The following is a 21713-nucleotide window of genomic DNA, read 5'->3' on the forward strand; positions in this document are numbered from 1 at the left end:
GCCAGAATCCCCCAAGAAAAGCTATGCAGAAACTGGGAACTGGCAGGACTGTTGCTGGGGGAGCACTATGCACTTTTAGTCACCCAGATGATCCTCCTGTGTGCACTCTCTGCAGCATGCAGATGGAGTTATACATGGTCTTTACACAAGGATCCTCCAAGAGGCAGGGCCAGTTCCACCCTCACTGTTGACTAGTGAGGAATGGAAGCCAGTCCAGAAGCTATGTGACTTGATGAAAATCTCCAACTGGTTAAGTGATGACAGGTTGATCTAATAAGAAGTTTTGTTACCTCACTATATTGTTAAACTCAAAAATATTTCCTTTCCAACAGTCTGCTTCCTTGAGTTATTGCTTTATGTAGTAAATAACACTTTTTCTAGACATGGGAATTAACCTACAGTGCAAAGTTAAGGTTTTCTTGACTAATTTTACTTGTTATTATATTGTATGTGATACAGATACAGAGGGACTGAGAAATTCCACAAGAGCAGAAACTAAACAAGTCCACTAGAAGCTTAGCATCTCATGACACATGCCTTCCAGATCTCTACAGTAGCAAGACAGACTCCAAGCTTCACAGTGGTCACAGTAAAGAGGAGAAGCACCCCAGATTTAACCCTCAAAAGTCCCAAGGTTAAAATACCAACAACCTGGAGGAGACACTGCACAGGCCCTGGCAGTAACGGTATGGTGAGAAGAAAAGTCATTCACCTGAAACATAATGCACTTATTTGCTAATTTTAAAATGACTTTCCCTGGAAATAAGAGGGGTCTTTTTGAAATAGACATTTTATAACTAGAAGCAATATTTTGTTGCTTAACTAACAAACATAATTACAATTTATTATCCTAAACAAATTGTGAGCATGTTATTATTTGGAAGAGTACAATTCTTCCCTTCAAAGTTAAATCCATACAGTATTTTTAAACATCTAAAACAAATTATGAAATGGCTTTAATGAATCTTATTTATAGAACAACCAAATATCTAAAATTGGAATTGAAAATGAAAAGGGAGAAAGACTACAGGATGTTTATTCACTCACTTAGAAGACATTTACTAATTCTCTTCTGTGGTCCAATTTCTGGAATAGACTTTGAATATCCACAGATGAAGGACCCTGGGTCCCTCCCTGGGCAACTTCCCTGCTTGTAGGAAATACAGATAAACAAATGTGCTATGGAAAGGCTCAGGCTAAATGCTCTCAGAGCTCAAGATAAGGACATGGATTCTTTATACCTCAGGAAGAGAGTATTGGCCTCAACACACTCCCAGTTGAGATAAGGGTTGAAGAAACAACATAGACAGTCACGTGCATCACATGCAGGGAAGAGTATGTTCTAAGAAAAGACGGGGAAGGTCAAGAGCACATGATCACCTTGGATTACAGGGATGTTGTGGCTTGGTACTGGCAATGTGCATCTGGGCCTGTGGGGAGGGATGTAGGGATGAGGAAACAAAGTCAGAACCCAGAGAGGACAGAAACCCACAGAAGACTCTACACAGAGTAATGATGTCATTCATTAGCATTTATCCATGACTTCTCTGAAGGCACGAAAGGGTGGCAAAAAGCATACCTTGCCTTTCCTTTATGAGGGCACCTCATAAAGTGGAAAAACTTCAAACCCACTTCCATACTACAGCTCACTTCCATTCTCCCCCAAACCCAGAGACTGCAGCAGCAGTAGCTACCTTCCCACTCCTCACACCTGCCAAGCTCAGCCATACCTCGAGACACTTTTGCCTGCTGCCCCACACCCTAGCAGCGTGGCTCACTCCTCTCTTCACTGTGCCCCGTGTACAAAGACAACCCCCCAAACAGCAGTTGTTGTAACTCTCTTGTAATCCAATTATTTCCTGAAACCATATTTCATATTTATTTGAATATTTACTATATCCCCCACTAGAACATATCACATCAGGGTTAAGGGTGACCATGCCTGTCATATTTATGGCTATATTCCCAGGAGTACAATGTTGGTGAGTAGCAAGCAGGTGCACAATGACTACCTATTCTGTGAATTAACAAAGGCGAGACTATGGTTGAAAAGTTACTACGAAAGTCCACAACACCAATGGCAACTTTGTCTGAACTAAGCACACGTCTGCGTGACAAGATATCAAGTGGAAGAGTTGATGTCCAAATAAAGAAAGAAAACCCGGGTGACTTATGCACCTCCTCACTTGCCACAGATTGTGGTAGGGCCCCATTCGTCAAGCCCAAAAGCACATTGGGAAAACGGAGGTGGAATAAGAAGTCCAGTCTGAAACTGGGGTTGTAGTTCAGTGGAAAAGCACTTGCCTGATGTGTGTGGGGCCCTGGGTTCTATCCTCAGCATCATACAAAGATAAATAAATAAAATTAAGGCATTTGTGTCCATCTGCAAAAAAATAATGTGTGTGTGTGTGTGTGTGTGTGTGTGTGTGTGTGTACTCCAGTCTTAGCTGAGTTTAGGTTCCTGGGTGGCACCATTTGGAGATATGTTGGAAGGGTAAATCCTAAGCTGCACAGAAGATAGGTGAGGAGACAGAGCTAGAGGTGACAGTGGGAAAGTGTCAAAGTCCTGGGAACAATGACTCTACCGGTCCTGCTTAATTTCAGACTACACTGGCCATATCCCATGCTGCTTCACCTCAAGTCCTTCTACTGAAAGGAATGCCTTGCCCAGGGCTCATGGCAGGAAGTGCTGTCTGACAGCAAGCCCTTCCCTCTTGGGAGGTCACATCTCCTGGGAGGAATGCAAGGCATGAGAAGAGATGCTGGGTAAGGAGCAAGCCTGGGGAATCCCAATAACTCCAGTGTGAGAAGAAGAAAAACCTTCAAAGCCATCAGAGAGGGCAACAACAACAACAACAAAATGACAAGTGAGGCCTTGACCAAGGAGGCCAGAGGGGAAACTCTGAAGGAAGAAACAGTCATCAGAATAAACAGCAAGTAGAATAAAGGTTGTATTGACAGTGTCACGGCAGTGGCACTCAGGAGTTAGTGTGACAATGACTGCAAACAACTTTGCGAGCAAGAGCCAGGCATGAGGACATTCGTAGAAGGCAGGACTGGAGAAACTGTGCCAAGTCAAGCCAAGCACTGTGCCCAGGCATCAACAAGGCATGAGGCAATGTCTTATCTTAATCACACCGAAGCTTGGAGAAAAAAGCAAGGTCGCTGAAGTGATAGTCATATATTTGGACAAGCAGCCAGGGTAGCATCTATCCAGTAGCTTTGAGGGGGCAAGTACTGGGACCTGAGGATGGCAAAGGTGACCCTCTTTCTTGGGATTCATTATCCCACAGAACAGGGCTGAAGTGGGTGCCAGGAGTCCCAAAGGAAGATCACTAGAGCACAGAGGTACCACCAACTCTTCAGAGGAGCCTGATGCTTCTGGCAGGAGGGTAAGAGACTTGGGTTGCATCTGGAAAGAGGAGTTATAGTTCCACCCAATGGGATGAGCAAAGTGAGACCAAGTCAGTCAGGCTGTCCTCTGGCAGCCACCTGCTCACTTGTTTCAGCTTCTCATTGATTTTTCAAGGTTAGTCTGGCATCTGTATTCCCATTCTAGTATAAGGAAGCTGAACACAAGGTCAGCAGAAAAACCTCAGCACTGTGTCAGGAAGCGATGAGGTCTCAATAGCTATGTTCTTAGTAATAGCAGAGTGATAGCATATGGAATCATAGAATTACCACCAATTCTCCAGAGGACAACCCTGGGAGTGTTCCTGACTGTGAACGTCATCTGTCATCTACACTCCACTGGGACTCAGGATAAAATGCCTACTCCAGCCCAGAGTTGCTGTGAGCATGCACCACACAGCTACTGAAGTATGGGGTACAGTACACAAACCCACACTCTAATATGCTCCCAGGGTTGCTGCTCTTAGGTAATGCTATGACAGAAAGAGGGGACAAATGAATGGTTTTAACAAGGGCATAGAAAGTCAGAGGGATATAATTCAAAAAGTGTTTTTGGCAGCAAGTAGAGGGATCAATGACAAAGTATGAGGCTCTAAGCAAGGAAATCAGAAAAGGCTTTCAGGAGCACAGGAAAGAGCTGGCAAGGGCCTGACCTAAGAACCAAGGCTGCACAAATGGTGAGTGCAATATAACCTCTAAGAATCTGCAGAGTGGATGCTAGGGCATATGATGTCCTGTACCAAGACAGGGAGAGGGAGGCAGAGGGGGTAGTTTAGAGAATGTGAGAGCTCAGTGGAACATGGCAAATGTCAAATCCTTCCTCTCCCAGCATGATGTGGCCCCTGACAATCATTCCCTAATCCTACTGTCCTGCATGTGTGTCACAGTCACCAATTCACTTCACCTTGTGGGCAGCATGATAAGGAGGCAGAACTGATCTTTGAGGTTTCTCCAAGTTCAGGCTTGGAATCTTAACAGCTCTAGGCCCTGCTGCTGCTACAGAATCCACACCCCACAGTGCAGTCCAGCCTTCCCAGGAGAATGGCCCATGCCAGCCACACCAAATAGGATCTCAAATTAGTCATGGTATTGAGACTTCATAGACTATTTGGAGGTTGAAAGATTAAGGGAGTCAATGACAGAGATAAGCTGGGGATGGGGCCAGAAATATTCATAATGGTAACTCTTAACTTCTTCTTCATGGACAAAATAAAACAAATTTGGTAGGTGACCAGCAGATGGAAGGCCCTTAGTTTTAAACTGCAGAACCCCACATCAGTGCTTTTAGTTGAAATTTCAATTCCTGTAAAGATGAAGAGCTCCCAGGTTGGCTGTATTCACTGGTGCAGCCTAACTGCAAGTTCAAGGGCTGACAGGCAAGGCCTGGGAGAAAGAACTAGCCAGACCGGTCCTGTTGGATTGTGTTGCTGAGGGTGACACAATCCTAATGTCACTGAACACCTTTTTGGCAACTATCAAACATTTCATAATGATCCCTATACAAAAGTAGTTGACATAAGGAGTATTATCCCCATTTCAGAGGAAGCAAGGCAGACAGTTACTGTCAATGGAATGCTAACTATGAATTTGGTGCTAAGGTAGGCACCTAAACAATAGTGTCTCGCTTCATTTTCATGACAGTCTATAGGGGCGGTGCTATTATCCTGTTTTTGCAAAAATGAAACTGAGACTTAGATTAAGGAACTGTTAAAAGAAAACATAATCAGAAAGGGATGGAGCCAAGACTCCAACAGGTCTGCTCAGCTCAGTCACCATAACATGCTAATTTAAAATATAATTTTTAAAAAGCAATAACATTTGATGCAAAAAAAATCTGATGCTTTAATATATATTAAATTGGTGACATCAAAACACTCCAGGTGGGGTGGAAGCAAATGAGTACAGGATGAAACAAAACATTGTAAAGATTCACAAAGGGTTGCTTTTACATACACATGCATGAAACTAAATTTCATATCTATATGAAACATTCCATAAATAAACTATGGGAATCAGAAAAGCCTTTAGTCCCATAAATAAATTGTAGGAATCAAATCCTACCTTCCTTCCAGTCCCAGAATGTCTAGGAGACTGCTTGGGCCTCAGCAGATCAATCATGGTCTTATTTCTAGAGTGATGTTCTCCTAAGGGGGCATGTGACAGCAGCCCAAGGTCTGACAACCCACAGCAGCACTTCTAATACCCCAACCAATAAAATTCACCAAGTAGAAACTCAGGGTATTTTCCACGTTCTCAGTCCTCTAACAGCCGCTTGCTCACCTGTTTCAGCTTCCCATTGGTTTTTTCGAGGTTAGTATGGCATTTTTATTCCCATCCCGGTATAAGGACACTGAACCCAAGGTTAGGTTTAAGCAAATTTGCAGACACAGGAAAGAACCAGAGGAACTGGATTCCAGAGAACCCTATAATGGGGCTGGTCCCCCAGTTGCTGACCCCAGTATACCAGCTACGCCCAACAGGCAAACTACCAAGAGGATTAGAGCAGAAAGCCCACCACGCAGTGGCTGGATGCTGGCAGATCTCACCTTTGCTGTAGCAAGGTCACAGGTAGAGATGAAGCAGGTTATTTGGAGTCCTGGAACAGAACTTGTCAGTCTGAAGATCCAAAATGTGGATGGACAGAAAAGCATGAAGGGAGAGACCACACAAGGGCCAGAGCTACCTGTGGATTCCGACTACCTGAGAGTGCCCTGGTATGTACTGGATGCCTAACCTGCCCAGGAAGGAAGGGTGGGGAGTGAGGGCCAGACAGCCTCCTCCTGCCAGGGAGGCTGCTGTTTGTTCCTTCTGTAACCCTCCCTCCTCCCTGCTGTGATGAGCTCAAAGTCCACACAGATTAACTGTCCATGTGGATGGGCAGATTTTTTTTTTTTTTTTACCATATAAGAAAATGTACATCCAGTATCAAATCCTAAGGAAAAAGCCATCAGATGATTTCCATCACATGAAATTTATCTGTGAACTTATAATAAGAAATTAGGAGGAGATATGATTCATTGTCTCAGGGTTCCCTAACTTTTTTCTTTCCACATAAAATCCCCTCCACAGTAATGTATAACCTAACAAGCATTCTTGAACTAATATAATTCATTAGACAGAAAGACAATTTTTGAAACTTTAAGTAACTAGTGAGAGGTCTTGTTAAAGTATTTTAATTTGGTGAGTACAATGTTACAGGTAGACAAATTACAAAATAATAAATATTTCATTTTCTGTATGGAAATCAAATGTATAGTGAAATATAGAAATTGAACCATATAATTGATCGAAGCTACACATATAAACTGATTTTGCTTTAAAGATCAATTGATGCTAATTTTAAGTGAGAACAAGAAATCGCTTTTCAGGCGGCTGCATGCAAACTTTTCTGCACAAATAACACAGAGCATGTGAGTACAGTCCCCACAAATGGAAAGCACAATAAATTCCAGGCAGATGGGTGGCACCAGCGCGTTAACTACATTTTACTTGGTTTTGAGCTGTATGTACACCTGGATCAAAGAAGGCAACACTTTTATTTAGATAATTCAACTTAGTAGCTTTGGGAGGGGTGTAGGAAAGCAAATTTGCAAAATGACACCCATATTTAGTATATCCCCTATTCATTTACATTTCAACATCCATGTCCCAAGGCTTCTTAATTTCAACCAGTGGTTTGTTATGGAGCTAAACTGATTAACAAATAATTGCAAATAAAAACTTCATCAGCTTGTTCACATCAAGATTTCCAGAAGGGTTTTGTAATGAACCCCAAAAGGGTCAAAGGTAACCTCTCAATTTGTTTGTTTGGGAATTGATCCCAGGGGAGATTAACTACTGAGCCACATCCCCAGCGCTTTCCTTTTATTTTGAGACTGGGTCTCACTAGGTTCCTTAGGGCCTTGCTAAATTGTTGAGGTAATTACAGGCATGAGCCACCTGGCCCAGCTAGGCTCTCATTTTATAAAATACCCCTCTCTCCACTATCCTCCCCATGAGGTGGAACAATACACGGGTCAGTGTTAGGAGGAAAATAATCCAACAAAAATTCCAATAAAAATAATTACTCTACTTGCTTAAATTTGGTTTTACAGTAACTAAAAATTTGAAACCATTGCTATTTTTCTTTTTTTTTTCTTCTTGGTTTGGTAGTGCCCAGTGGATGCACAGGGCTTCGTAGATGTGCCAGGCAAGCACTCTACCACTGAGCAATACCCCCAGCTTTGTTTCTACTTTTTAAAATAATGTCAACCCTGGTACACTTTCCAAGCTCCCTGTATAAGCTACTATCTGAAGTATTTTCAGCTAATCAGGTAAATATTCTAGCCTGAGAGGGCCAGGCCCTGGGGCACACAACAGCACGGAGACAAAACAACAGCATGAGTCCAATCAAATGACAACAGCCACCCTGCTGCTAGGGAGTGTCCCTTCTTCTGAATGAAAGCAAGCCCTTCTGAATGAAGGCAAGCCATGAGAGAGGTCAAGCAACTCTCCAGTCTACCACAGCTTGTGGTAAAGAGGAAGATATCACAGGACTTAACATCACACAGGTCCAGTGGTGTTTGACCTTTCACCTATGGAACACCATACAAACAACAAGGATGACACACTGATGACAAAAACAACATTCTCATTTCCGAAAAGCCACCTCAAAATTTATAAACCTATATACTCTTTGTAAGTTTTTAACATACATTCTAGCTTCCTAACATACATTGCTAAGATAATGACATAGGAGATACCACTACCTAAAATTCCCCATTTATCAAAGCAGAAACCCAAATCTACAATGGCATTCCTGAGAATTGTAATAAGAATTGTAATAAGTCATTAGGTAATAAGGACCTGGGGCTAACTTACCTTCCAACACTGGCTTCTGCTTTCAGACTGAAAACTACCCCTGGATTGTCAGCTCCTGCCTGTCTCAGTGGCTAGGCAGCTACATCTGCTGCATATTTATAGTGGCTAGATCTAGCTGGCATTTAAAATTAAGATACTAAAAATGAATGACAAATTTCACCAGAGAGACACACTAATTTTACTTATTTGAAAGTAGTTAACTTGCCAAAATAGTTTGATAACCAAATACAATTCCCAAAATACCTAAATGCTTCAATGATATTGGAATTCCAACTCCTCATAAAACTTATTTTAGATATTTATTTTTAAGTGTGTCACTGACCCACCTAGTTCACGTACTGCGCTCATTTCTCTGGTGAAGCTAATTCCATCTGGAATCTCTGCCTGCACTTCTGTCACCTATAGGTATGACCTTCCTCAGCCACTTGCTCTTGGCACTCTTCCTTTATCTGTAACCCTCCCATTTATATGCCTCACTGTAGCCCAACTACCCACCTTCTTCACAGCAATTCCTTGTGTGTCCCTGCAGCCAGGCACTTCTCTCCCTGTGAAGGATCTCCATTTGCCTGCTGTCCCTGCTGTGGTTTTTCTCCCAGCTCTTTCTGCCCCTTCAACACATTAGGCCTTCAAACTCACGCAGTCTTATTTCAATATCACTCCCAAAGACACTGCACACTACCCTCTCTGTGTCCCAGGAGAAGAATACACTCATTGTCCCTTCTTGTCCCCAGGTCAAAGTCAGCACAGGCCTGATGACAGCACCCCTGCAAGAACCTCCTATATGTCCCTTCCTGTCCATGGCCACTGCTACAACTCTCACTGAGTGGCTCTTTATCTGTTCACCCCACTGTGACAACAAGCTCCTAACTCTATCCCAGTTCTTAATCTTTTACTTTCAAATAAATGAACCAAGCCAAAACTATTAATTATCTATGATAGAAGGACAGAAATACATCATGGGGTGGATGTCTGGATCTGGGAGCAGAAGACAATTTTTACATCTATGTGGCAACTTTACTCAGGAAAGTGCAGACTATAAAGATCAGTTGAAATACTGCCACTAAGAAACCTTTGAGCGCAGGTTCAACACAATCTTTCATATTCACACAGTAAATTTCATAAAGAAATGTCTTTCAGTAGGAATTCCATGTTCTGTGGTGCTCTGCCTCAGACAACACTAGCTCCAGAAGACATAAATCTAAGTCTTAATTTGTCTATTAACCAGTTGTGTTTTAAAATAAAAGACACAAGAACTGTATTTTCAAGGAATGCTGAGACACTAGTAGTAAAAAAAAACTCTTCTCTCATACTAATTATTTGAAGGTTTGCATTTTGGCGGGCGGGTGGAGGGGTGTCTGAAATGGGAAACACCAATGTTAACAAATGAAAATGAAAATGATCTGCCTGAACCCCAGCTTCCTGAGCTGGTTTCCCCAGGAATAGGGAATGGCTGGGAGAGTGATGAAGGCAGGGCTGAGGAGGAGGGAAAGGATCCAGAGCAAATGGAGAGGAGACACACACTACTCCGGACACTGGAGAGGCCAGGTCAGGTCCAAAGGAAAGGATGAGAAAGGCTGGCTGCAGAAAGGGGCCCCACCTCCACCACCACCACCCCCACCCCCCACCCCACCACCCCACCCCCGCAGAGTAAGCTCTAATATGCAAGAACAAGGCAAAATTTTTATGTAAATTTTGAAGCACAAATCCCCTGGAACCTCCTATTTTGTTTCACTTCCTACCAGTAGTGCTGCGTGAAATTGAAGAGGACCTCTGGTGTCTAGGATCAGAATTCCTTTTTTGTGATTAGGATTTTGTTTTTTACTTTTGGGGGAAGGGCTGGTTCTGGATCCACAGGGCAAATGCATGGATCCACAGGGCTAAGTGCTGTTCCAGTGTTCCGGTCCTTACATCCCCATGCCCATGGCTTCACCTCTTTGCAGAGCAGATTTGCAGAGAGGGAAGGATCAGGGGCAAGACTCTACCAGAGCAAAAAGCTGTCTGAGAGGATGGAGAGGAAAAGATCCTTTTTTTTGAGGAAACATCCTAATAAAAACAGAGCAGAAGGCCTGGGAGCTGCTATGGCACAGACCCAGGTGTCCTCACCTACAGATGTCCATCAGAGTCAACTGGGAAACTTCCCAAAATACCAATGCCCTGGGCTCCAGGCAGCATGGAGAGCTGAGGGATTCCTAGAGGTGCTCCACACAACCAGTCCCCAGAAACTGACCCCAGTATCAGTGAGGCCCACTCTGGGAACTCCTTGGCATCCTCCTGGCCAAACCCTGATGCAACAAAGGTAAGAATACAGAACCATCCACAAGGCATGCAGAAGGCTGCCTCACCTTGGAAAAAACAAAATAAGCGTTTCCACTTCTGATGAGGATGTTTCTGAAGCCTCACTAAATGCTGCAACCCTCTCTCCTTGTTCCCTTCTTCCTCTAACCTGCTCACCTAGAGTTTCAGACTTTGTTTTAATAAAGAGGTACTTTAGCATTTTTTAGATTAATCTTCCATGACAATGGGCTCTATTCTTTTCCCTATGAAATCCACCCTGGATTCTCCAAATAAAAGCCACTGTGCTAAACGCAGGAAAAGAGCTGGTTGAAGAAGCAAATATCAAGCAGCATCCTGAAGCTCAAAATGCAAACTTAGGCTCTGAGGCCACAGAACTCCTTTTGATTACAATAAAACAGGAATTTGAAGGATCCATTTTAATCAGCCATTTTAATCACAGATTGAGAAGGATGACTCACACTTGTCCTCGGAAGATTTGGAACCTGTGATTAAATGTTCCTTGACTCCATTAAGCATCATTTTCACAGACAGCAGCAAGAGCTGTGCCCATGTTACCTGCTGTCAATTTCTGGGAGCCCCTTGCCCTGAGGCTTCTGGGAAAGAAGAGTATGACCCAAAGTACTGGGAAAGGAATCACTCCAAAGTACTGGGAAAGGATGGAAGGGTCCGCTTTGCCCCTCAGAGTATGTTCACTTGGGGCTTTCTTGCATTGAGGGCTTTCCCTCCCTATCTAGCCAGCACTAGTCCTTCTTGTTTAGTCATTCAACCCTTCCACAAGCTTTAAGAATGCCTGTGGAAGGCCAGGGACTACACAGGGTAGAGGGATGAACTCAGAGGACCCATAGCCACCTCCTGCAGTGAACATGGGCCAGGGGTGAGGAGACTGGCTGCGAGCTGAGGCCAAGTGAGATGTAAATGGAACAGAAGATACCCCAGGAAACGAGGGAAAACTCCGGTGCACTGGAGGGACAGGAGAGTCAACCTTTATCTACACTTGGGCCAGATGGGGAAGGGCTGTCAGCTCCACCATGAGCCTGGCCTTTAGCTCACAGGGGAGAGGAGTCATTTGAGACATGCAGGTAAAAGAGCAAAACTTGGTAAAATAAGAATTATGAAATACAGCTAGGGTTCAGCATCAAAGTCAAGGAAACCCTGGAAACACTGACATGCCAAGATGGGAGGGCCAGTGGCAGGCAGTGCAACAGGCCCTCCTGGTCAAGGCCCTGACATCAGTCTCTGCACAGGCAACAGCCAGGAGATTGGACCCCAGGCCAAGTGACTTCGTACAGCCAGGATAGGATGCCTATTGCCAAGGTCAAGACAATGCTTCATCTGCCACCACAATGACCACACCAGCTCTGAGGTTCAAGTCTACATCACATTGAGCCAAAAAAGTACTAGTTCTGCTCCTACTTTGCTGTGGGACAGTCTCACAGTCAAGAACTGCCTCCTAACACTTCCCCCACTGTTTGAAGAATGCAGTTCCATTAAGTCAGCAGCAGCTGGGCCTTGACTCCAAGCTCTGTTTTTCAGTGTCAGCGGACAGGCCAGCAGTGACCCACAAAGGACCACATGCTCAGTCAGCAGATCCACGGTTCCAAGGCCACCTTTACCATGACTTCCCTGGAGAATAACACTAGTAAAATTTCCATAAGAAAGGTTTATTAAACGTTAGGCCCTGGGAATGCTAATGAAAGAGGCACATAAGCTGGTAACTCTTGCCTACAATGATTTGCCTTTGACCTGAAATTTTTTGAACACTTTCGTAACTTAAAACCTCACAAAATACACAAGTGAGTTGTACGTTATGTGAAGCAGATCTCAATAAAACATTTTTTTCTTATTGGGGAAATAGAGTATTTATTTTAATGTAGGTTTCTATCAAAAATTCTCATGTCTCAAAGTCAATTTCTAAAAGTTCTGGGACTTTTACAGATTAGTGCAATCTTCATTGTTTCAGTGGGAAAATGAACCTTTTCTTAAATCTCAATAATTCTTTAAATTGTGGTATAAAGGTGTATTAAGAATTGTAAGGCAATAATAATAATAATAATAATAATAATAATAATAACAATGTGAACCTTTCTTTAAAAGGTACTTTTCCCTTCCTTTCTTGATTTTCTTCTCTTTAAGAAGTATGGTTGAAAGAAGCCGAGGAGAGCCTGAAATGGCCAAGAGGCTAATTACATACAAAGAACTAAACAAATAAGTAAATCTACTGAAGGACTAGGAGCCAGGTCTCCTGCTGCCAACGAAGGAAGTTATAAACAGAGTGTGGGGCAGGCTGAGATTTGCATGTGTGCAGATGCATAGATGGGACTATGAGGAGGGTGAGAGAGAATGACACAGCACGTGTACATGCAGAGACTGAGAGATAAGAACACTCAATGAAGACAGCAGATGGGGAGAGAGATCATCTCACTTGTAGCCTAGACCCTCAAAATGCTTTCTAAACTCCCAGCAATATTCCAAAGCTGCCTCTGAGGAACAGGAAGTGAGGGAGAGTGTATCTGTGGATATCACAGGGCAGATCCATTTCACATTGTTTACTGATCTTCTCTGTCCCTGCATGAGATGCCACAGGAACACATCAAGTCAACAGCTGGTCCCTGGAGACTTCTCAACTACAATCATAACTCTGCACTAAAAACACAGTGGCCGACCTGGAGTGCCAGCACCACAAATACTAGAACATAAATACCCATATCAAGTGATGAGTATATTTAGAAGCTCCACATTCACAGAGACTCCCACACACATGCACAGCAAGCAGGGTAAATCTGATCTGGAGATTAGCTGAATTGAGAAGCAGGGAGGGAGGGTGTGCACAGAAAAGAACACAGGGCCTGGTGGACAGCAGCCCATGTAGGGTCACTCAGATTGCTTCTTCCACCCTCTCCAGAGACAACGGTGCTATATTTAGATGGGTCTGAGACTCCAGATTCCAAAACCAGTGAATTGTAGATCACCACTTCCATGCCATTCTTCCAAAAGTAAGAATAACAGACAACAAAAACTATACCAAATGAAAATGAAAGCTGTAATTTCAACAACAGGAAAACAATATCTCAACATGCAATGTCTGTTTTTCTAGATGATTTGAATTTGGAGATAATTGGCAGTTACAGAGCCAGCAGAAATGCTGAACCTGTGGTGTACGCACACTTCCTAGGCTGCAGGTTGTGACTAATGGCAGTGCCCACGCAGCATGCGGCAGGCAGCAGAGAAATACTTTCCTCCAAGACACTTGTGGTCCTGTAGGGAAAAATACAGCTACTGTCATTCTCAAATTACCACCAACCCCGCCCTATGTTCCAGCCCAGCACCAAGAGGTGAATGATCTATGCTTAGCTTTTTAAAACCCAATGATTCAGGGAGAAGACACACCACAAATTTATGCAAAAGGCATTGTACACACCTTAACTTTGTTGAGAAGTTTTGGCATCTTTAAAATTATCTAAAAAATCCTGATGATTCTAATAAAGGATATAGCCCAGAAAACACACAGAAGAATATAATTAAGAGCCATGTTACAACTACTAAAGAGGAAATGGGAGACATTTACAGGTATACTTTCAAAGTACATTATGCTTTCTTCAATAATTTTATTTCCTCTGTGTTTCAAATAAATCATGTGAACTTTCAACTATATTTACTAGTACCTCAATCATTTCATCATCTGATCTTTGGCACACACGTTATTTTTAAAATAACTTTTCTTTTAGCAGTTTTAGGCTCACATGAAACTGAGAGGAAGGCACAAAGATTTCCTACATTCTCTCAGCTACCATGTATGCACAGCTTCCCCCAATGACATCACCCCCACATCAGTCATGTATTTGTTTCAACAAACTCAGTTACATATCATCATCACCCCAAAGATCACACTGTATATTAGAGTTCACTCCTAGTGTTGTACATTCTGTGGGTTTGAACAAATGTATAATGACATGAATCTACCACTATAAGTATCATACAGGATAGTTTCACTGCCCCAAAAATCCTTTGTGCTTTGCCAATCCATCCCTCTCTCTCTCTCTCTCTCTCTCTAATCTCTGGCATCTGCTTTACTGTCTCCATAGTCTTCCCTCTTCCAGAATGTCATTTAGTTGAAATGATGCAGCCTTTTGAGATTGGCTTATTTGGCTTAGTGATATGCATTTAAGATTCCTTCATATACTTTCATGGCTTGATTCCAAACAACATTCATTGTCTGGATGTATTAAGCACATGCATTTTCAAAGAAGAAAAACAATTCAAATAAAATAAACTTACTCCTCTCTGTCTCTCCCATTCAGTGCAACTATGAAACGTGGCAGAATTCAGGGAAGACTATGAGAAGTACAGTGACGGGCTCCTGTAATCCCAATGGCTAGGGAGGCCGAGGCAGGATTCCAAGTTCACAGCCATCCTCATCAACTTAGCAAGACCATCAGCAACTTAATAAGACTTTGTCTCAAAATAAAATATAAAAAGGACTGGGGATGAGCACTGTTGGAGTCAATCCCCAGTATTAAAGAAAGTTAAAATAAAAATAAATAAGAGAGAAACAGAGAGAAGAACAGTTTTGAAAAAGAAAAATGTTGGGGAAATCACAGTGCAGAGTTTAAAAACTTCCTATACAGTTACAATATTCAAGACAGTATGATATTGGTGAAGGAATGTTTACATATCAAGTAAACAAAATAATCAAGCAATAGATCCACAGAAATATGGCCAAGTTTTTTTTTTTCTTTTTGATAAAGATGCAAAGGTAAGTAAATAGACAAATGAGAGCCTTCTCCATAAATGGTGTTGGAACAAGTGAAGACCCCATGCCAACAAGTAGGAAGAAGAAGAGTGACCCAAACCTCATATCTTATATAAAAATTAACTCAAAAATGAACATGCACGTAAATGAAAAGTAAAAGTAATGAACCTGTAGTAGAAATTCTAAGAGAAAGATTTCTCATGGCCTGATGTTAGGCAAGAGCTCTCGGAAGGGGCACTTAATGCATGTCTAAAGCAAGATATCCATAAGAAACTGAACTTCGTGGCAGTTGGGAACTTCTACTATCAGGCATGGTGCTGCAATTGGGAGGCTGAAGCATAAGGAATGCAAGTTCAAGGCCAGTCTCAGCAACTTAGCAAGACTGGCTCAAAAGTTTAAAAAAAAAAAATTAAAAAGGGCTGAGGATGTAGCTCCATGGTAGAATTTCCTGGGTTCAATCCCCTTTAGTGCAGAACAAAACCAAACAACAACAACAAAAACCCACTTCCACTCTTCTGAAGACATTGCCAAATAATGAAAACACAAGCTATATAGACTAAAAAAGATAAATTTACAAATCAGATATATGACTTAGGAGTTGTACCACATTATATAAAGAAACTTCAAAACACAACATAAAAAAACAATCCAACCGAAAATAGATAAAAGACTGCAACAGAGAGATTTTACCAAAAGATACATGGATGGCAAATAAACAAAAATTCTTAACATTATTAGCTATCAGGTAAATGCAAGTTAAAATCATGATGGGATACTATCCTGTACTTATAAAATGGCTAAATTTTTTTTAAAAAACTTTAATATTACCAAATATTGGTGAGGATAAAAAGCAAATGGAACTGGAGTGTTGTTCATGGGATCGTAAACAAACTTGGAGGATCCACAGAACGGAAGGTTATTCAGCAATGAAAATGGAACAAACTGTTCACACGTGCAAGGAGCTGAGTCTCAAAGAGGGTATGCTAAGTTAATGAAATTACGCTCAGGTATTACTTACCTGGCAGTCTCAGAAAGTTACAGAGACAGAGAACAGATCAGCAGTTGCCAGGAAGACTATTTAGACGAGAACATCATGCAGTCCTGTGGTACAGCTGAAGTGAAGGAACTCTATTGTACCCTGATTGAGCTGGTGGCTACATGGATCTACACAAGTGTGAAATCCACAGAACTACACACAAAATAAGTCAATGGGATTCTATGTTACTTTAAAAATAGTAATAATCCAAATAGAAAATAAGAACTGGATTTAAGTACCTGTCTTCAAGATGGATGTCCATGGAAAGCTGTCTTCCCCCACTTTATTATATGCAGTGATATATATCCCTTGTAATGGTGTGGGTTGGTATTGGTTCCAGAACCTACCCTGGGTATCCTAATCTTCAACTGCTCATTCCCTTATGTAAAATGGCAATGGTATAGATTTCACATATAACCGATACATACTCTTCTGTGCACTTTAAATTATCTCCACATAATTTATAATACTAAATTCAATGCACATGTTACTGTAGTAGCTGTTACCCTTTATTGTTTAAGGAATAATGCCAAGAAATAAACTCTGTATTTTTAAATATTTTTGATCTGTGGTTGGTTGAATCTGCAGATGCAGAACCTGCAAAATATTGAGGGCCCACAATATTTGTTTTTTCAACCTGCCCTTAATAACAATATAAAACAGTCAAAAGTTATTGTTACCCTTGTAATAACAATGGCATACAGACACGGCCTGAATAAGAAACAGGGCAGAGAACTGTAGAAAATATGAACCACATCTCCTCCAAGTGTGCCCACCTCATCTGGGATTCAGAATTTGGTGACTAATAAATGTCAACCAATTGGTTTATACCAGTGTTTTGGTTTTTTTCCCCCTAACTTCTCATTCTATTCAAGTAAAAAAGGAGTCTATCATTTGATTATTTTGCAAAATATTTGATCTCCTTTCCCAACAGATGCCTTCAGGAAAATCAATAACCACTCACAATCCCCTCCTTATCTGGCCTCCTAAACTCTTGGCCAACTAGTCTCTGCCATCTCCTGACTGACTCAATGAGGTCACAGGCATCCCCTCCCACGGACACTTGATCTCAGTTCTCATTAGAGCCGAGGTCCCTGCAGCATCTGGGCAGGCTCCTTCAGCCCCGCTTCCCTCATCTCAATTTTTGCTGCTGGAGCATTCTGGGCTATCTCTCAGGGAGTTAGTGCACCTTAGAATTCACTGGGCGCCCTATGTCCTCACTTCACACACTTTCCCCTGGACACCTGCTCACTCTCACAACTGCAATACCCAACAGCAGCAGATTATAATAGCAAAATAGCCAGTTAGGTTTTATAGATCATCTCTTGGTTCCATGACACTATGCTATGGAACTCAGTGTTTGCATTCCCCTAAAAAACCTGTTGAAACCTAATGCCCAAGGTGATGGTATGAGGTGAGGCCTCTGGGACATGCTTAGGTCATGAGTATGAAGTCTAATAAATGGAATTAGTGCTATAAGATCAGATAGACAACAGAGAGCTTGTGCATTCATATTCATATTCATTTTCTCTCTTTCTCTTTCTCTCACTTCCTCCCTCCCCCACCTCTTTTTCTCTATCTCTCTCTTTCCTCTTTCCTCCATGTGAAGAAATGAATATGACAGCTATCTGCAAGCCAGGAAGAGAGCTCTTGGAACCAACCATACTATACTAGCACCTTAATCTTGAACTTTACAGCCTCCATATTGTGGGGGAAAAAAAAATGTTTAAGCTGCTCAGTCTGTGGGGTTGTTGTTATAGCAATCCAAACTAAGATAGTGGGTTAAATAGCAAATAAAAATACAGGAAGCCTAGTTCAATAGGAAATTTGGACAGAATTATGGTAGTATTTTTTTCCATCTTAAGTTCTTATTTAACTGGGCTTCTTGTATGTTATCTGGCAACCCTAGACTCTGGGTAAATTCTTAGTCCACCCATGATATGATACCCTTAGGAAAACAAGGTAAGGAGAACATCAGATGAAAATGAAAGAGGTAGTCAGAGTGAAGGAGCAGTTCCTACAGTGGTATTAGCAGGCCCTGAATGGAAGTTAGCGCCTCCTGTACCTTGATGATTTCTAAGGCCCCTGAAGCCTGGTCCCCTGCAGTGCAAGAAGCCCCTCATCAGAGCATACCAGGGTGGTTGCCCTCATCAGCCCTTTGTTATACTCTCACCCAATATGGAAGATATTCTTTTGTTCCTTATTCCAAATTGCAGGTTCGCTATAGATTCCAGATCCCACTTTGAGAAGTACTCAAAGGCCCCGGGAGTCAGCTCCTCTGGCCTGAGGTTGGCTCCCACCATTTTGGTTGCAGGACTTTGAAAGAATCTCTGAATCTTCCTCAGTCACACCATGAAATGAGCCAATAAGTCTTGTCCTATCGTCTTCACACTTTAACTGGACAACTATGCCTTCATGCCTGGAAAGGCAATTTGTAAAAGGCTCTTCAAACAGTAACTGTTCTTATGATCTTCATGACTAACCAAGTCCTACCATCTAGAACCCCAAACTCACCTTTTCTTCCCTCATTCTGCTCCTACCACTGGTCACCACTCCTCTCCATTCCATCACTGACAGATGTCTTTAATGCCTTTCTCTTCTTGTTCTGATCCCACAGCTCCTTCCTATAGCAGCTCAGAACCTTCTCCTTTTGCATCTGGGCAATTACCATGGCCTAACCCACCTGTCTCCCTGCACCATATATCCCCCGCTTCACACAGCTGCCAGGTCTAGTTTTTTTAAGACAAGAGCCAATGATCTCTCATGGATCCTCCACTGTCTATGGCTAGGGCTCCTGGTGGGCAGCACATCAGTGTGAATGTCCATGCAAGATCTTGCCCAGCTGTTCTCTCTGCTTGACTTCCAACACTCACCACTGTATAGATAAGTCTGCTTTCTCAAATACCTCTGTGCCTAGTTCCTTCTATCCTTCCATGCATTTCCTACCCAGAGCTCCTATACCCATCCAACTCAAGGACAAGCAGCCCTGGGCTCTTGCCTTTGGGATGCTCAGCAGATGCCCTCTGCCCACAGTGACGTGGTTCCATGCCCACACTCTTTGTCACAAACTCCACATGCAGTTGGTGTGCTTAGTGTCTGTGAATTCCAAAGGAACATTTCCAGTAAGCCACAGAATTAATGTGAGCAGCAGTGACCAGAACAAACAAAAAGAAGTAATTACCTTTTAGTGCCAGAAAAAAATGATGCCCTCCTTTGAGAAACCAGAACGTGTCCTACTTTCAATAATGGGAACCATGGAAATTATTGTTTCCCTTTTGTCCAGCTTGTCAGACACACAAAGACAAAACTGATGCTCAACCACGGCACACAGCTTTGCTTTCATGGTTAATATCTCTCCTCACTCTGTCTTTTTTTGGCTTGGTATTGTGTTTCTATTTTTATTAAACTTCTTGCATACAGGCCCTATACCAAGGCCTTGGCAAAACAGATGGGATACAGAGAAAAATGGCAGAATGAATAAGGGACAACAGATGGAGATATGAAGGTGCTGGAAAGAGAAATTCTCCACTTGAGCAGCAACAACCTTAGGGTAGTCATATTTCCTTCTGAAATGGAGAGGGAACAATGGTTCAAGGTGGATCCTTGCACTGTGCAAACACAATCAAAGGCATATGCCAATCATAGGTAAAACAGAACAGGCAAGTGGCAATGTCAACTGTACATATCATGTCCTATTAGCTACCAACGGACAGTAAGTGCTACTAGCATAACTGATTTCTCTTTTAAATCTGATTGTCCCAGGCATGATGGAGCATGCCTATAATCCCAGCAGTTCTGGAGGCTGAGGCAGAAGGATTGCAAATTGAGGCCTTGTCTCAAAATAAAAAAATAAAAAGAGTTAGGGATGCGGCTCAGTAGTAGAACATTGCTGGGTTCAGTCCCCAGTTATACACACACACATATACACAGAAAGAAATCTGATTGTTAATTATTGGAAAACATGGGTTCAGAAAGGTCCATCAAATTAGAAGGACAGGCCAGCTGTTCACTAGGCTCCTTCCCAGCAGGGATCATGTGAAATCCAAAATTTCACAGCTCAGGTAACCAGCATGGGAAATATTTGTTGTAGTTATTAAATGATTTGTGCTTAGTCTACCTTTAAGTCTTATTCAACCCAGAAATTAGTTTAACCACCTACCCTTAAGTAAATTCAGATACAAAGATCAAGGAATGTGAATGATGTGCTTCACCTTTCTAAAGCTCAAATGTGAGTCTTGTCACCATGCTACCTGAACTATTCTGGGGCTCCCTACTGCCTGTACAACTTTCCCAGTGCCATCCTTCACAACCTCAGCCTTCTCCCTTCTTTGTAAGCTTTGGGAAGACTAAATTACTAAAATAATGACACTCACAACCCATGCACTAAATGATACTCCCCAGAGACATCTGGGATAACTCCCTACCTGCTGTCAAGCAAGCGCCTCTCTCTGCCTGTGCATCCAGACCTCCTGTCCAAGCTCCAGCATACTTCCCCCAGCAGTGGCCTCCGATGAGGTATGGGTGCCCCACCCTCTGGTCTTGTCTCTCCCATAGCAACATCACATGCACCACACAAAGGAAACCCTGCCTCTGTACTTCTCCCTCCTCACAGAAGGCCAGGTTGCTAGCATCTAGCACAGTGTCCCTCTCATGCTAGGAGATGGATAAAAGGTCATGAGTGAGGGAACAGGTGGCTGACTAGCTACAGGGAATACTAAGAAAAGGAAAAAGGAAACCCTGGCTGGAGCAAATGAGCCATGTGAGAAGCAGAGATCACAGAGTAAGATAAGATGCATCACCCATAGCACACCAGGGAGATCAGTACAGAGGCCACAAAGACAGAACAGGCATCATCAAGGGAACTAACTATAAGTAAGGCTAAGCCACATCTGCCACATATGAGGGGAATTTGAGTGACAAGAAGATACAGACATGAAATATAAGGGCATATACATAATATAACCAGAAGGGAATTCATGAAAACCAACTGTCTTTGATAGTCCCAACCTTTGATAGTTCCAGTTTAAGAATCATGATCACACAGGCACAGTGGCACACACCAATAATCTCAAAGAATGAGGAGGTAGAGGCAGGAGGATCACAAGTTGGAGTCCAGCATGGGAGATCTAGCAAGACCCTCAGCAACTCAGCGAGACCATGTCTCAAATAAAAATAAAAAGGGCTGGGGATGTAGCTCAGTGGTAAAGTGTTCCTGGGCTCGATCCCCAGTACTAAAAATAAAATAATGATTTCAACTATAAAAAGTTGCTTTAAACACAATCTTGGAAATATACATATACATAGGGACTTAAATGCCACTGAGTACCTCAATGTTGGTTTTGTCACAAGGCTAAGGAGGTG

General features: G+C 42.5%; 1 protein-coding gene across 2 annotated transcripts in view; it reads right to left on the reverse strand.

Annotated features, from left to right (window-relative positions):
* Cobl (cordon-bleu WH2 repeat protein) overlaps positions 1 to 20992 on the reverse strand; it is a 268552-nt gene extending 247560 nt beyond the window's left edge. Inside the window, exon 1 of one of the 2 annotated variants that reach the window (XM_026403670.2) lies at positions 20777 to 20992. In XM_026403670.2, coding sequence (XP_026259455.2) covers positions 20777 to 20904 — 128 coding nt within the window. In that variant the 5' untranslated portion in view covers positions 20905 to 20992. The remainder of the gene's footprint in view (positions 1 to 20776) is intronic. The other variant, XM_026403669.2, reaches the window with a different exon arrangement.
* Between the last annotated feature and the right edge of the window lie 721 nt (positions 20993 to 21713).

Source organism: Urocitellus parryii, chromosome 3 (genome assembly GCF_045843805.1).
Source record: "Urocitellus parryii isolate mUroPar1 chromosome 3, mUroPar1.hap1, whole genome shotgun sequence".
In the NCBI taxonomy this organism is placed as follows: Eukaryota; Metazoa; Chordata; class Mammalia; order Rodentia; family Sciuridae; genus Urocitellus; species Urocitellus parryii.